General features: G+C 36.8%; 1 protein-coding gene across 12 annotated transcripts in view; it reads left to right on the top strand.

The window, feature by feature from the left end:
- TENM3 (teneurin transmembrane protein 3) overlaps positions 1–18,283 on the top strand; it is a 407,967-nt gene that overhangs the window by 106,450 nt on the left and 283,234 nt on the right. For all 12 annotated transcript variants that reach the window (XM_039700050.1, XM_039700051.1, XM_039700048.1 and 9 more), the window contains one exon: positions 4,385–4,663. In XM_039700050.1, coding sequence (XP_039555984.1) covers positions 4,385–4,663 — 279 coding nt within the window. The remainder of the gene's footprint in view (positions 1–4,384; positions 4,664–18,283) is intronic.

Here is an 18,283-nt window from a genome sequence, read left to right on the forward strand (position 1 = left end):
ATGATGCAGAGAGGCAGATATGGTGTGAAACATTATCAAGAGCCAAGCTGAACAGAATTTGAAGTATGAACTTGGATATGTTTGGGACCTCTGCCTTTTTGGTACTGTGTCTGAACTGTTAGGACAAAACCAAAGTCAGAAAAGACACACACTCTAATTCCTCTGTTTAAAAGCTAGGGGAGTTGGGTGTATTTTTATGCTAACTAGGCAGGTGCTTTGGAGGCTGTTCAGATTTTTTTCTGTGGTCTATTGTTGCTAAAACCTGACTTGTCAATTTACCAGTAGTTAATGAATTAGTAAGGACAGTGCTGATGGCTGGAGATGCTGACAAATTTTCTTTTGGCAACTTTTGTTCATTCCTTCTGTTTGATTCTTTCACCTTTTCATGGTTTTTAAGATAATATCTCTGTGTTTATATTTAGTATAGATCCAACTTAAAGCAGACACTGACAACTGAAGAACCATGGGACCTTTTCTTTTGTTTAGTAGTCCTCTTCAAAAACCCATTTCCACAGATAGCATTTCCAGATTGAAACTTAAGTTATTATGGAGGTCTTTGAAGGACTTCCCCAAAATAGGACAGGGAAAAAAGTGTAGCACAAGTGCAGCAGGTTTCCATTTAATTCCAGCTTTTAACTTACAGCTTTATAAAGAACTAAGCCATTTCTGCATATGTCAAACTTTCTTATAGCAGTATTTGTTTAAACTAGTAAAAAAAAAAAACCAAACCCACATTTTTAGATGATGTAGCCTGTGTGATTCTGGCAGAGAAATACATATATGCACATTATCTTTTAAGAATAATAATTCTATATATAGACTTATATGTATTGAAAGTATGTTGTTATCCTTTTTTGTCTAAGTGGTGTAGTTAAGGAGGTGCACCAATCCTACATGGATCATTGCTTACAGAGAAAGTTGCAACATAACAGGTAGGCATGTATGCTGCACAAGCTTTAGGAAGTTATTTTAGAGTTGTTAATTAATTAGTTTTGCTCTTGTCATCACAAATGTCAGCAATCCTTACAATACCTATTCCTAGCCAGGAGAAATGCAGCATCTAATAGCTGAGTGGTAATAAACAGCATTACTGTCAGTTTTTTAAACTTAACTTCATGACATATCATCCCAAATAGTCCAAAACCCTCAAAGTGTCTCCAGAACAAGTCTCCTTGAAATGTTGTGTCTAATTTTGTTTCTAATTTTCACTTCATACATTTTTTTAAAGGAAAGGGAAAAACCACATAAATCATTATGGTACCTGTTTATTCTGCACCTCCATTTTTTTTCTCAGGAATTGGTTCATTACAATGGCCAAGCTGTTTTTAAGTCATTATGAAACTCTTGAGGCACTTACTGTCAGTGGTGCCTGTTTAAATGTAAGAAACTGTTGAGTAAATCCCTCACATGGAAATCATTCTGGAAAAATGAATCACAAACTCTGAACACAAGAAGAACATCGTCACTTCATGCTGTTTTTTCTCACTGAGCTCATACAACCTCTTTTTCAGCTTTTAATTTGATTTCATAGTGTTGTTCATTATCAGGTAAAAGCTCCCAACTAGTCTGCTACCCACTAGGTCTGCATCCCAGCTGGATTCAGCTTCCCCTGGATCCTGGAAGATTTCCTGTTTCCATTGTTCAGAAACCTTAAGACGATATAAAATTTTTCTATCATATGTATATGATTTCCTTTGGGATTTGAATTTTTTAATTTCTACAGAGGTAAACATTTTATTTTCCCATGTCAACTTCTCATTTTGGGTTTTGTGGGTTGTTTGGGGTCTGTTTTGCTTTGTTTTTTCATTTGTGTAGGCAACTTACATGGACTACAATCCTCTTAGTGAAGCTCTAGGAAGGCTTTAGGTCAGAAGATTATGTGGCCTGATGATTCTAAAGCTGTTACAACATTTCTGGGCTATGTTGTAAAACTTCTGAGTGTAGTGGAAAGCTCTAATATATTGAATGGGATGAGAGGGCAGTATTCAAACCTTCCCCCTTTTCTGTTTTGGCTGTGCAATGTCATTTTGTATGTTTTTTTACCATTCACAAGAGAGGGGAAAATAAGATAGTTTACGTGGAGATAGGATGTTGTAAACTTCAAGTTAAAAATCCATGACTAGATGGTAGGTGGTATGTCATGGCTGAGACCAAGTCTCCTATGAAGGTCCTGAAGATGTTCTGGAATGCCTCAGGTGGTTTCACTTAGGTGCTTCTGATGAAAAAAGAAGTGTGTGTGTAATAATCTTTTCAAGTTGCTGTGCCTGAGTGCAGGGGCATTTTTTCAGTGGGGGGAGCAGGAGCTGTGTGCAGCAGGCTGCTGGGGAGCTGCACGGAGCGATGCTCTCCTGCTGCTGCAGCTGCTCTGGCTCGGGGGCAGTGGCTGTGTCTGCATCCTGCCTTGCCTTCACCTCAGCCCCATGAGCCTCTGGGCACCACAGCTGTAGCACCTTGTCCCATTGGAGTCAACAGTGGTTGTGTTACTGACTCAAGTAACCTGTCTTTGGTCAGAATACCTCTTTCCATTTTTCTTCTCAAAATGCTCTTTTTAGAATAAATAAGGTGCTGCATGTGCAACAGTGTCTACAACTTATCTACTCCATGTGTGTGTAGAGACACCTGTATACATATACATGTGCACTGAGGCTTCTTCTGTATCTGTATCTGATTTTAGGCAACTGTTTGAAAACGTAGATTCACATACTAATGTACCAAATGCAAAAAACCAGTGTTCTAAACTGTCACCCTTAGCATATATCTACAAAAGCAGAATAATAAGCATTTTAGACACTTTACTACTTTCAGCTCTGTCCTGTTACCACTGGGTGGTTTGTTTGGCCTGTTTCCTTCGCTGATTAGTTTCAGCTCTCATAAAACCCAAAAATTCACATGGCATGACAGCTTTAAAAAATTACAAGATACTATCAGTGTGCATGATAATCCCTTTCTTATACCCTTGACACTGTTCAGACATAGTCATAAATATGCTTGCTCCTTTATATTTACCTCCCCAGCTATATTTTCATTCAAATGTCTATACACAGCTGCATAATAAGTAGTTTGATTTGTACCTAATTGTAGTAATTGATTTTCATTATTTATGAAAGTCATTGTCAGAAATCATTTATCGTTCTGACTGCAAAGAAACTTGCAGCAAAAGCTTCAGGTGACTGCAGGAATAAAATAATTAACCAGATCACTTTTAAAAAGTCAATGACCAGTGCATTAACTCTCAAGACTTCAGGAATTATTTGCACTTCTGTATTCATACTTTTACAATTCTATTTCTTTCTCATGTGTAGAATTCTGTTCTTGACATATTATAAGCTTTAATTATCTTGCTAGTGTGTTTTTATGCTAAATGACTAATTATGGAGAAATTAGGATGCTTGTCAGATTCAAAAATTGAATGTATGTCCTAATTTGTTCTCAGAGCTGTGAAATAATTGTGGGTTAGGGTGGAAAAGTATTATAGATATAGGTATGCAAAGGAGCTTGCCAAGTGTCTATATATCATAAAATGTCTTAAATCTACAGATATAAAAGTGGGATGAAGACACAGCCATTAAAAAGGCAGTCATTTTTTGAGTGTCGCATAATTTAGACACTCTAAATTATTGAAGTGTCACAAGTTTATTGCACCTAATTTATTAATACAATCATTGGGATTCACTTATGTCTCCTGCTCTGCCCCAAAACAGGCTAAAAGTCTGATAAAATGCACAGACTCTGCTTTAGCAGTAAAAGTGTAAAATGCTTCTTAAAATACAGTGGCACAAAAAGTAACAATTTTATTGTAATACTTGGAGGTAACAGGTGGCCGTATTTGTGTATTAAAGTAGGGCAGGGAAATCAAATAAAAACTAGGGGAATTTGTTCCTGTGTAGCTTTTCCATTACCACATTAGGTGATGTTTGTATGGGAAACATAGCCTCTTACTTTGGCCTCTAACAAGGACAAACAAAACACTCTACCCAAAAACCACCTAAGTAAAAATTCTGACAAATACCTTGTTATTTACGAAGCACCTTGTTAAGTGCTTTTATGCTTGGAAAAATAATTTTTCTGTGAAAAAAGGAAAGGTTTATATTTTTTTTTTAAATCCTTTCACGTATTGAATTGGCTTTTCTTAGTTAGGAGGTTCTGTTTTGTTTATTTGCTAGTCAGGATCATTTTTGATGCATTTAAGCAGTTGACAAAATACTGCTGAGGGAAGCTGGAGACAAAAGAATCCACTTGATTGTAATACAGGTGGAGTTTTGACAAAACACCTTATGTGATATCTGAGACAATTATACACATGAAGAATTTTTACTTTAAAATTCTTTAAAATAAAATAATTAAAAAATTCTCATCTTTTGTTATCTTTTTTTCCCCTAATCAGGACAGAATTTTACCCTAAGGCAGTTAGGAGTTTGTGAACCAGCAGCTCGTCGAGGACTGGCATTTTGTGCGGAAATGGGGCTCCCCCACAGAGGTTACTCTATCAGTGCAGGGTCAGATGCTGATACTGAAAATGAAGGAGTGATGTCTCCAGAGCATGCCATGAGACTTTGGGGCAGGGGGGTCAAATCAGGGCGCAGCTCCTGTCTGTCGAGCCGTTCCAACTCAGCCCTCACTCTGACTGATACCGAACACGAAAACAAGTCCGACAGTGAAAATGGTAAGTTCTTGTGCATATGCCCGTATATAAATGAATGTTTATTTGCTGTTTTGGCTGACACTCAGTAATTTTAAATCATTAAAGGAATGGCCTTGAGTTATGTGCCTTCTCTTTTTTTTTTTTTTTACCTTCTCTGTTTTTGTTTTTTTTTCTCTCCTCTTCCCATTAAAGTTAATATTCAGTATCAGTCCTAACTAATGCAACCTTTGTGTATGATGCTTTAGCTGTAATTTTGAAAGAGTTTAATCACAAAAAAAGATTAGTTCTGTATTATCTCAGGCCATGTCACCTGTTACCCTCTGGGGAACAGCTAAGTGATGATAAAGTTTTTCCCCAGGCTAGATTTCATTCAAAAGTTTCATTGTAAACTGTTCTTCAAGACTTCTTGGAGAAGTTGCAGAATCTTAGAATGGATGAGTGAACTCAAAGAATAGCTTATTAACAGGGCTCATGTGATTGAAAAAGAAATTTGATTGTGCTTTAAACTTCTTAGCTGATGAGAGCAATTGGAATTGTGGTGAAGAGGGACATGTGGCCTTTGATGTGCCTGGGGGACTGGATTACTGTGCAATTAAAATCTGCAACAAAAATCTTTGCAGCTTTGTAGGATGTGGGGTATGACCATTGTATATTAAGTCTTAGAGTTTAAATGAAAATAGGTTAATACAATTGACTGATTCATTTTTAAAGCTTTTCAAAGTTGTTTTTTTTTTTTTACCTCCTCTTGAGGTTATGAACAGAATTTAATGTGGTGTTAAATTCTAAGTGTACCAATCTTAACTTTTATTTGCAGAAGATTTTCAGCTTTGCTATAATTAAAACAATTCTTCTATTAACTTAATAACTTTCTATGTGAAAAATTCAGAAGAGGAATAAAGAAAAATGAGTAACAATGAAAATTGGTGATGGCTATTGCCTGCATGTCTACTTGTCATTTTATTAATTTATTAAACCTGTCTGCTCAGCTGTACAAAAATTAGAGCAATTTTATTGCTATCCTCTGGCAATGACTGTAACACATGGTGGGAAACAGCTACGTAGGTATGTATGTATGGAAATGCTTAAAAAATTAATGCAGTTTTATTTTAAACTACAAGCAATGAAATTTAGTCCTTCCTGTTTATTATTTTAACTTCAGTTTGAGAAAGCAAAACCAAAGCTATAATTTGCTGTTATACTTATTTTTCCACTGGTGGCTGTTTCTACATGAAGATACCTGTGCAAAACCACTGTCTCAAATGGGACCCTCCTTTTGTGTTGGATATAATGCTACATGGAACATGAGCAGCTCTCAGTGTTCACAGGTGTCTTGTGTCATGCTTGGAAAATTTGTTTTGAGTCAGAGGCAAGTTCTGAAAGAGGAAGACAGAAGTACTTGCCTACCACCTTTTGGCAGTGGAGTTTCTGTGTGATAAAGTTGGTGTTTCAGCTGCAGAGCAATCTAAAATAAGTTGTTGAGCAGTCCTGTGATTTTGAAAGGTCTGTAGTGAAACAAATTCTCTCAACCCTTTTGTAAAACCCTTAGTAAGTGATCTTGAAAATACATTTTTATGTATACATGCATGCACACACCACTTCCATAGGAAGTCATACCTTTACATTATCGAAAAGGTGACTGCTTCAGAGGTACCACACTTTTTAGTAAATTTTATACTTACAATTTTTTGAAAAGGAAATTATCTGATTACAATGTGCCAAAACATCCTCCGTCAGCTGAAAGTTATAGTGTTTTGTTTTTGCATGTGTGAGAAGACTGTGAATATGTTAAAAATACATTATTCTGCAGTGGTTAAAATTATGGAAAGAATATCTGGTGTTTGATGCAACTTCAACGAAGACTTTAGCCACTAAAAAGGATTACAGTTGATTTATTTATTAATAGCAAGGCCAGCAGTCCAATTTAAGAATGTACTGGGACTGCTGTGAAGCTAATGAAATTTTGATGGCTTGAGAGTTCCCTAGGGTTATGAAACATCTATAACTTGGACCATGTCATGGGTCGCTGTTACAGTGGAGATGTTAAAATGGTGAAAAGCTTAATCATCTTTGGGTTTTTTTCTCTGAATTTTTGTTTCCACCGAACGTGGAAGACTTGGCTGAGAAATGACTTTATACACATCATTGGAACTCAGTAGGTTTAATATTCACAATAGAATAGAAAATACAATTTAAAGCCAGGGAAACGTTATCGCCCTGGCAGGCACAGGTGCTCTAATCAAAGGTGCAGGTGCGAGTTTTGTTAATTTATGGCCTAAAGTTAACAGCTGTGCCAGTATGCTGTTGAAATCTGACAAATCTGATAAGGCTTTGAAACCAAAGTGAGAGTTATGAGTCCCCTGTACTGCATCCCCCTCTGCTGTGTGGGAAAGATTCCTGACTGCATTTTGATGGAATTGTTTTACAGGTAAATGCATTTCTGTGCAGCATGTTTGCCTCTAAGGTAAAAAAGGGGCAACTGATGATGATGTTGAGCAAAGCACAACACCACCAGATCGTACTTCCCTCACCTAAAGGTCTCAGTGTTTCAGCAATCCCACTGTTCACCCAGTGAAACTACTCACTGTTTAAATAGTGCACTGCCATCATCAGCCTTATTGGAGTTAATGGGACTTGTCAAGATGATGAGAACTTTGACTTATCCTATGGGTTTATGATCTCAGGATTAACAATTTGCTGAATGTACTTGGGGTTTTCTTTCTTGCCAATTAGGCAGGAAGAGAAGCTCGGCATCAAAATAGCGTTTCCCTTCCTTCCTTGCAACTGTTATGTACTTGCCCTTCTGGATTGCATATCCCTCAGGAAGGCAAAACTTGCAATTCTGCTGCATAATTACAATAAACAAGAAGAAATAGTTTGTTGAAAACACTAACCCTTTATTTGTCAAAGTCTTAATAGTAGGTTTCTGAAATCTTACAAAACTTAAAGTTTTAAATTGTCTTGGAAGGTTTAGAGGTTTCTTTAAACAAATAACATTACATATTATGAAGTTGGAAAATTTTAAATATACTAAGAATATACTGTAACTGCCAGCAGATAATTGTTTTTAAAAAACCAACAGAACACGTATCAAACATAGGGTTAATAGATGTATTCTCACACCAAAGGTTGTTTTAGGATATCGCTCAGTAAATAATTCTGAAAAGAAATATTTTTCTTTGACTTCATTCAAGTTCCATGTATGACTCTTGGCATCATATTCTGAGAGATTTGTCATGTCAGCCTGCCTGAAGGAGGGCCTGCATCTGTTAATCTGGGCAACCAACCAGTGTCACGTACAGTGTGATGTATCAGCTGGAGCACACTGAGCATGCACATGCTTTTTCAGGCTTTCTTCTCTATTCTCATTGCAAGTTATTTCATAAATGCTGCATCAAGAAATTTATGTTGGTAATTGTTCCAGGAGCTGTTGCTTTGAAATACAAGCTAGCTGTCTCTTACAAGCTTGCCAGTAATTTTATGTTGTTAAGCTGTTCTAAGATTACTAAAGCTTGTCTTTTATACTGGATAAATATTCCAGGAGAGTATGAGCTAGAAGTCGTAGTTAGGCTTCAAATGGCCCATTTGCTTAAAGGGTCAATATATTTTTAAGGTATCTTAGATTCCACTTCCATATTTAAATTATTTTTAAAACCCGTTAAACTGCAATCCCTGACTTAATGAGACATCAGAAGGTTAATAAGCAAAACACAAAAGTTAATTGAGCAAGTTACTTCAGAAGTGCAGCACCTTTTTCTTTTTTTTAATTTATTTATTTATTCCTTTCTGTAAAATTATATAACTGGTTTTGTTTGTGCTTTTTGTGTGCTGGCCTGGAAGTCAGGCTGTGGCAATGATTCTGACTGGAAAGTCACTCCTGTAAGACCGAAGTCTTTGGTCAAGTCCGTGTCACCTAGTCCTTGGAAGCAGTAGTGATGGCGCTTCTGGAAAAGGGTGGGGCACTCCAGAGACATGCATGCCACATAGCTGACTGCCACAAAAACTACCTGGGCACACAGAAAGTAGTTCTGATGGCATTAGAATGTGGGCTTTTTTTTTAGTTTGTTTGTTTATTTGTTTAGTGAAAGTTTTTACTGATTGTGTTTATTACAAAACCACAGGAGATCAGGATACAGCAAAATAAAAAGAATAGAGGAAAAGAGGGAGTCAAGTTTATGGCCTCAGGCAGTCATTCTGAATTGGTTAGATAAATGGTTTGACACTTAGACCAATTTTTCATGGATACAGAAAAGTAGATATTGCTGCTAGACTGTTTATTGCTGAGGGCTCCTATAAGGAGAAAATAGCACTTTATTAACTGCATGGGCACCTACTTGCTTCCTCTCCAACTTCAGACAGTTTCTGAAGATAGCATTCTTGTGAACCTAATACTGTCTTGTCCTTCCAGAATGATGAATTTACTGGCATTCAGATCTCTGAAACCCAAGAAATACATTGGTAAGATACTTGCCAAGACATTTTAATCTGTTGTCTCTAATCCAGTTCATCTATAACATATAATTGAACTCTGCATTATTAAATAATGCACATAATTCAGGAGGTAGTGTCACATGCTTTCACCCATTTAACATCTTTCTTCATGCTAAAGCACAAAACTTGGTTTAAATGGACCCTATTGAATAGTAGTTGCACCTGCTAGCCAAATGCTGAGCCTACTGATCAAAACCAGCCACATAGCTGCTGAATTAATCCTCATCTTACTGCTCTACCACCAATTACAATTTCTTTACTTTTTCCCACAGATTTCCATCTAGCAATTGTCTGCTCCTCATTAAGCATGCCAATATGCCTTAAATCTTGCTTTGCTGCCAAAAAATTTCATGACCAGGAAATCAGTCTGTTTTGTTTTTGACAGAAGTCAGCCCTGAAATAATATTTAACAGGCACGTAAATTTTCTTTGGTTATGGAGACATGTAGCAGAAATCCATAAACAAAATTAATTTTCTGGTTTTCTGAAATATTATAGGTTTTCTATAGTTATGCCAGTTTTCAGATTCTATTATGATAGTAGTCATGTGGATATATTTCAGTTAATAATCTAGTTGTTAATGCAAGTGAAAATGAGATTTATAATTCCTTTGGCTAGTGGTAGCCAAAGAGGCAACAGCTGGGCTGACCTTTTTGCAGTAATTTTGTGTGATCTCCTGGGTTTCATAGGTCTGTGTGTCACTGAACTTGCTGTAAGGAAAGGCATGAGGTTCCAAAGGACCATCGTAATTATGGTGGAGTCTGGTGTAGACTATCAGGCCCCAGGGGGTGAGGCTCTTTGGCAACACTTGGATAAATTTTCTGATGTGCAGGAACTGTCGGTTTAGCAATATGTGACACCAGTGAAATTAGAACTGGGATCTGCAAGGAAAAACAAATCAAAGCAGAAAATCTCAGAGAATTCTTAAGTTTCTAAATCTGAATTCTTAAGTTTCTAAATCTTTCTAATATTAAGGAGTGGTAAAAGAGGTGTTTAAAGACCAATATGTCAGAATTTATCCAAAAATCTGAATTTTAAGGGAAAAAACACCATGTAGAAAAAGGAAGGAAGGTCAAATTTCAGAGGAAGAGCTTACGAAGATGTTTCAGGAGGCCCTTAGGGAGGTCTGGACATACAAATAAAATTGAGGCAATCAGTAAAAAAGTAGAGTTGTACAGAAATATGAATACTAAGAAAAAGAAAACGAGGGTGTTGATTTATTACATAGTAATGAAAGAAGACCATATTGCTGATATGTTTTCTTCTGGTTATTTTTCTTTTTCAGGATTTGCTAGCTGAGTAACTGATGATAGAGATAATATTTATACTCTTAAAGTATTAGAGGTTTCTTAGGTAAATAGTTTTTTTCCTGTATGTAGAGTGTCTGTGGGTTCTGGGCTTTTCATGATTTATGCATGAGAAATCATTAGTGATGGATATGGTTCTGGAAGGTAAAAACAAACAGAACAACTTCAGAAGGGACAAAGAGAAAGGAGGAGAAACCTTTCTAATCAGTTAGATGGCAAGCACCGTAGGAAAAAATCTGTTGAAAGTTTATGCTTTATAACAAGCAAAAAGAGATATTCTACATCATCTCAGGGCACAGATAAATAATTTTTTTCCTGTATGTAGAGTGTCTATGGGTTCTGGGCTTTTTATGATTCATGCATGAGAAATCATTAGTGATGGATATGGTTCTGGAAGGTAAAAACAAACAGAACAACTTCAGAAGGGACAAAGAGAAAGGAGGAGAAACCTTTCTAATCAGTTAGATGGCAAGCACCGTAGGAAAAATCTGTTAAAAGTTTATGCTTTATAACAAGCAAAAAGAGACATTCTACATCATCTCAGGGCAGCTGTTCTGGTGCTTAACTAATTTAGTTGTGAATTTTTTCCCTGTTATATCGAATTGGAGTTTCCCTTGCTGCAGTTGGGACCATTGCTTTGGGTAATGGAAGACCAAAGTTAGATTTCTACCTTTTGCTTTTCAGGCTCACTGAGCTTCTCCTCAGGCATTCTTCACTGAATTCATTCCAATTCATCAGTGTTGTACTGGCAAGCCCCAAACAGAATATTGTCATCTAGATGTGGCCTCCAAATGCTGAATAAAAGGGGACTAATCACTTCCCAGGGAATGCTGGCTCCATTCTTCTGAATGCAGCACAGTATGTGGTTAGGCTTATTGTTGAAAGGGCACACTGCTGAACTTGTCCACATTGACTGCCCAGCTCCTTCACTACAAAGCTGCTTTCCAGTGGGCTCCCAGCTAGTACTGTTACTGTGGATACTCTGCCTTTGGAATTCATGAGGTTTTTTCAGCCTGTTGAGATGCCTTCAAAAGGCAATCCTGCCCTGCAGTGTGCTGATCAATCTTTCCAGCTTGGTGTCATCCACAAATTTGCTAAGGGCCCATTCCATCTTACTCATTCTCAAGATGTTAAATGTAGTACATAAAAACATCATTCCAATATTAGCTCCTGATGAATGCCATTAATGTTGACCAAGAGTTGCTCTTTGCACTACAGAACGCTACTCTTTTAGCCTCTTCATACAACCAGTTTTACAAGATGTTCTTTGCAGCTCACCCATTCAGTCCATCTCTCTCCAGCTTGGCTACCAGGATACTGTGGGAGCTCCCTTTGAAAACCTTGCTAAAGTCAAGGAAAACAGTGTCTGCTGCTTTCCCTTTATCTGCTGAGACAACCAGCCATTTGTAGAAACTAGTAAGGTTGTTTGGGTATGATTTGCCTTTGGTAAATACATGTTAGCTGTTGTCATTAATTTTCTTTTCCTGGAAGCCTATCCCAGCATATGAAGGATAATTCCAGCAGTATTTCTTCTATAATCTTCCCTGGGAGACCAGGGTGAGGCTGGCAGCCTCTGCTTCCTCGTGTATTCCGTGCCCATCTTGAAGATAAGATGACCTTTCTCTTCTAAAGAGTCATCAGGAGCTTTCCCCGATTGCTATTCCATTTCAAGGAATCAGACAGTGGCCTTCCAATGCCATTGGTCATCTCTGCCAGCACCAGTGGATGCTGCCGGTCTGGGCCCCTGGGCTTGTGTATGCCCAGCCTGCAGAAGTGGTGCTTTACTCACTTCCTCTGCAGTGCAAGGGCTTCTCAACTCTCATTGAGGTTTGGCTTGCCCATCCCCATCCTGCATGTCCAGGAATCATTTCTGTTTCCTCCTGGATAGACATCACCTCAGGGTCACAGTGCTCATTGGGCAGTGGTGTTTGCTGTGGTATGTGAGGGTTTCTTCCACAAATTTACAATGTGTCTTTGTATGCATACATAGCACTACTGGAATAATCTGGCTGCTGCACTCAGTGCAGTGCTAAGACAGAAGTGATGTCTCCATGGCTGGTTTGGAGCTACATGAGGCAAATGCCAGCCATTTGGAGGGTAGAGCAAGGTTAACAAGCAAAGCCAGAGGTTTGAAATACAAGACACTAGAAGAGACTGGGAGAAAGCTCAGCCTGTTGCACCCTTTGTGTCCTGTCTAGATACTGCCGCTGTCACAAAGGCCACAAATGGCAAAAAGGACCAGAAGCAACCAGTGCACGTAGCAAAAAGCAGAAGTTAGCTCAGACAATGACATTCCTAAAGTAACTCAGAGAAATAGATTGCTGGGGACCCTGTGGATATTTGATCATCTAATGTATTTTCCAAAACAATTTTTAAATGCTGCTGTAGTTGCTCTCAGTCCCTGATGATGAAGCAGGTCGTCAGCACAATAGAAATTCTTCACAAAACCTTTTGGGTTTTGTTTTTGTGAGTCAAGTGTCTTATTCAACCCAAAAATTAGTCAGCAGGAAGCCTGTTGATAAAATCAAGGCTATAAAAATGCTGCTCTGCAATTTAATATAATACTAATATTTGTATATTGTTTTTCTCTTCTAACTGGAAATGGTTAACTTTTCCTAGACTTTTTTTCCTCCTCATTCTAATTTTGATATAAAAATATTGCTCTTCATTTCCTCTAAACCCTATGTATTCTTCTGGATGTGCAAGGCTTTATATGTGAGGTTGCCATAAGAGTAATGTATGCTTTGCACATCTGTAAATTGATGATCTGCTGGTTTGATTTGGAATGTGGTTTTGATGTCCTTGAAAAATCACAGTAGCAGCAGTAAATTGTTTTAATTAATGAATTAGAGAGCAGCAAATTTGCTGAATCAGGCTTATTGACGTAATTATTACTGAAATATAAAGAAGGGAAAAAAAGTCTGTCAAAGCTGTGAGATTATTTGGTTATCATTAGAAAGCAAGTTCCTCAGCTACTGCATCCCTAATTTCCTGTACAGGTATGTCAATACCAGGATGGGGGTGTATATACACAAACAGATATGTATATATTCATCAGCTAAAACAAAATAAATGGCAGAGATAAAGTCTAAATGGTAGTGATCCTATATAAAAAGTAGGATTATTCATATTCAGTTGTTTTAAAGGTATTTTTTAAACTGAATTTAATTTTGATCTGAAATAAGATTTTAATTGCATTTCCTTGTATAATTATGTCACATTGAGAAATAATCTAATAATGATTTCAACTTTAAAGTAGATTTAAGCTGTGCAGTTGTAAGACTATCAATAATAATTATAGGTAACAGCATTTGTATGCTGGTCAAATAACAGCTGGAGAAAATTTGTCAATTTTTTTTTTTTTTACAAAAAGCCGCAAAGACTTTTGGAATAGATAGTTCTTTAACTCCATTAAAACCATGTAAAGACTTACTTTGATGGGTTTTGGATAAAGGTTTTTTTCTTTGATGCAGATGAGAATTCAGTAAAAAATTAAGTTTCAAGCCAAAACTGTTCTGGGTCTCGATAATATGCTGCCTGATCTGTTGGCAAAACTTAAGCTTTTTTTTTTTTTTTTTTGATTTAAGGTAAGAGGAAGATGAAGTCTCAAATCTCGGGAAAGAAATGCTTGTTAAGAAGCTGTGGGTTTCATTTTTAGTCCACGTTTTCCCCCTCATTCAGTATACCTTTTTCTTCCTAAATTATGTCAGGTGTTTAGCTATCTATTGTTTTCACCTGTATGTTCTAGAGAAGAAATCTGGTTTTAGCTCACTGAAAACAGGAATAGTAATTGTTGGGGTTTTTTTGCATTCCATCTTAGAAATCTTTCAGTGGAAAGGCCTTTGATACCACTGTGGTTTAGTCCAGGTTCCTGTATAGTAAATGGAAATTTGCAAAGTTCTTATCATTATCTTACTTTGGTTTTTGTTCTTTGTTTTGTTGGTTTTTTTAGATTTTACAATTATGAACCCATAGCATCCAGTTAGGAAGAATGAACAATGTAAATTAATTATGGATTAAATTACAAATATACAAATGTTTTGTAGGTGTGTGTATCTCTTAACTGCTGTAATAACATCCATAACAAATAATAGTTTTCTCAGAGTTTGACAATGCTGTGCAGCTGCTGTGCCAGATCCATACTGCTGCTGGCCAATCCCTGGGGCACTGTGGCTCCTGGCTAGGTGCATCTGAGACAAAATGTGAGCAATTCCATCTCTAGTGCAGTATTCACAATAGAAAAAGAAGCTGCTGACCTGGGAAACCCAGGTTCTGGGTTGTCAGGCCATGACAGAGTAGAGACAGACCACAGGCTATTTTTCTAGTTGACTGTTTAATGGTTGCTTTTTGTCCTCGTGGTGAAATAGATTCATGAATGTGTGTATATAGCCATATACATGCATACGTAGTCATCCTTACAGCACCTTTTCTTGCACTGGTTTTTGTCATACACATAGTCTTCTTAGAGTGAACATACAGGGCTGAGGACCCGTTGTTTCTTCTTCAAATGACCTAGAAACTTTGAAGCATTTTCACAGTGAATACATGTGCAGTCATGAGCATGGGCAAGAGAAAGTTATTCTGGTATTTCACATCTGCCACTGAATTACTATATGCTGGAGAGATTGATTTTCCTCCCTGCCCCCAGTCACTGGGGTTTTATTAATGTAATATTTCTATAAACTATTTTAAAGTTACAAATAAATTGCTTTGGATAAGTGCTGATGACTAATGCTATGGAGTCTCAGTCTGCACCTGTGGCAGACAGTCTAAAGAATTTAGGTTGTTTTGTTTCTCTACAAAACTTGAGTTTCTTTTTGCAGTGAGTTTCACTGAACTATGTTGGTCACTTGTGCAGTTTGGAGAAAAACAGCAAAAGTGAGAAGTCTAAGATACTTTGAGGCAAAATTTAGTTCTTTGAGAAGGTTTCAGAATTATTTTCTTCCTGCTGTTGAAGATGGATATTTAATTTATCAAGGTATTTTATAATCTTTGAATTTCTTTGGAATATTCAAGGTTTAAAAGATACCTGGCTCAAAATAACTTGGAAAGAATATGGCCTTGGTTAAACAGATAGTATCCAGTCTCCTTCCATGTAGATGTAACTGGGTTGTTCAAGCTGCTAAGTTCTTCATTGTGTGCTTGCTGTATGCTCTGTAAGGAGATTTATTTAAAATTGCTTAAAAGCTGCACTCAGTGGGGAATTCTGCTGCTCCTTCCCTTAACTACTTTAGCTGCAGAGAACATATGACGTCTTATTCATTAACTGTCTTTGCTGCTTGTTTGCTTTCAGTAGAGTTCTAGGAGATTGTTATATTGTTTTGTAAACTCAATATTGCTGGATCCTGGCTGCTTATGGCAATTGAGATGAGATTAGATGCTTTTGTTAACAGGCCCCAGACTTTAAATTTATAGGGACTAGGCACCATCTGTTCTCAATTAAAGGTCCTGAGCTCTGAAATTAATTCCTTCCATTGGTCCATTAGACTCAATCTTTTGACCTGCAGTCATGATAAGGTTATATTAGCCTCTTGAGTCTTGGAAAAGTGAGGAGTTCACGCAGGGGCAGAGCTGAATATTCTTTTAGCCCTTGTGTCAGTGTAGTTAGAGGGCAGAAAGCAATTATTGTTTTTCTATTTTACAGGTAGAGTGAGATTTTTTTTTAAATCACCCTGGAGATTGAGAGCTGACATCCTCGTGAGTTGTAGTAGGACTTGTGCTTCTAAATCACTGAAGTACTATTGAAAATCTTTCCCAGAAAAAATCAAATTAATACAGAGAATGTTGACTAAATTCACAGGAAAACTTGATATAGAAGTGGGCTGAGGGTAAAAGTCCATTGTTGCAGGCTTACATTTGCTCATTAGATTAGCTGTGTTGTGCTTCAGCTGTCTTTCATTGATTCCTTCTGCAGCTGCAAAAGGATGGGGATCTTACCAGAGGTCCCTGCCCTAGAACTGTTCAGCCAGGGCATTTGCTGAATTTATATATCTGCCTTGTGGTGTGTAGAAGTTGCAAAGAAGAAATGGATGGATGGACAAACGGGTTCACATTTTTGTGGTTCTAACTCTCCACTCTTTCTCACTTGTTTTCTACAATTTACTGAAAATTGAGGTTTTCTCTGTGAAAATACAGCAGGACAATACTGTAAAATGGACAGAACTTGTAACCACAAGATTTTTAGTTTCAAAGGAAAAGCTCCAAGGTATCAAATAGCTATGCTGGTTACTGGCAGTTCCTATACACATGAAAATGTGTTTTAAAGGTTTCAGGATCTGGTAGTTCATCAGCAGACTTTGATTTTATTTACATAGTGGTAGTAATCCTCTGGAATACAGTTTGTAAGAGTTTTTGAGACTGAAGGCTCTTCAGTGTCCTGTGAGTATTCATGTCTTATCCCAAAATGCAATTTATTAGAATGTGCCATTAGGCTATGAGTAGAAATCAGTAAAGAGAGAGTTCATATGCCTGTTTTTATTCCTATGCAACAATCCCCATGACATAAAAAACACAACTAGGTAAAAATTTTGTCTGCTGCCTGCAATTAGGAGTTCATAAAAACTAGTAACTTGGAAGTTAGCTATTTTTCAACATTACTTAAACTGGAATAATGTTGGAGTCCCCATGATACAGGGCAGTATTTGTAAAGTGTGGCTTAGATGACTCTGTGACATGTATATGGATTTCACTTGTTACAAATGCTCAGATCCATTTTTGAAAGTAGAAGTTAGAGTTCTTACCTTTTTCCCAAATATAGCAAATCATAAAAAACTATTAATGGAACTTACCCAGAAAATACTGGTGTCCACTTTGTAAACATTAACATTTTCTTTATCCAGAGAGTCATCTTTGCACTTCTGGGATTTAGGGAACACATTTAAATTACTATAACAATATTGAAAATATGGTAACTGAGCCTGTGTGCTTTTAGTTAGCAATTTGCTTTTAAAAGAAATTAATTTCTAGTTTTCTTACAAATTCTTTGTTCTTTGCAGTATCAAATGCATTGATTTTTATAAAAAAAGTTAATCAGCTTACCTTCATTCAGAATGGATTTTTGTTCCTCTGATCAGCTCTACACAATTGAATTTTTCATCCTCTTTTCTGAGGTATTTCAATGTTATGAAAAAGCATTAAAGAGAATTCTGATAAATTATTCCTTTAAAAAAGATTCTATTGCAATGTACTTTTGTTGAAGCTGGAGAGTTAATTGAACTGAGGGATTTCTCTTTTGTTTTCAATGATAAAGGTATCTATGCTTGGTAAATACAAGAGACAATCTCTCATGGGGAACGGGTCCCCTACTGATTCTGGTTACCCCAGAATTTATAATATGAATTTCAAGTAACCATTTAGTTTTGATTATTTGAAAATCCAGTTTTCTTTTTGATTTTAAAGTAGAGTTAGTACATTTAGAAATATAAATTTAGAAATAGTATGTTTAGAACAGTTAATGCAAAAATAAATATTTCTCGGTCATATTAAAAAAACAAAAAAAATGTTTTCTCAATGTTTTTCTATCATGCTGTCTAATTCTGCTTTTATGGAACAATGGTGGTTCTTCCCAGAACCTGTAAAAAAGCCAGACAGTATAATATGTTTTTATCCAAATGTGTGATTATGCTGTTTTGCCTTAAGAAACAAACAAACAAACAAAACCCAGAAAAACCCAAAACAACAAAATAACCCAAATCCTTCCCCTCCCAAAAACCCACAGTCTTTTTTTTCCAGTGTGGTTCTACTTTGTTTTTCCTTGTTAAATCAAGCTGACCTAATCTTTTATGAGTTGTTTTTGTGTCTGTATTACCTCAGGCTGTGCTCTCATCAGACTTCACAAGCTAAGTGGA

Source organism: Passer montanus, unplaced genomic scaffold (assembly GCF_014805655.1).
Source record: "Passer montanus isolate IOZ18808 unplaced genomic scaffold, ASM1480565v1 scaffold14, whole genome shotgun sequence".
In the NCBI taxonomy this organism is placed as follows: domain Eukaryota; kingdom Metazoa; phylum Chordata; class Aves; order Passeriformes; family Passeridae; genus Passer; species Passer montanus.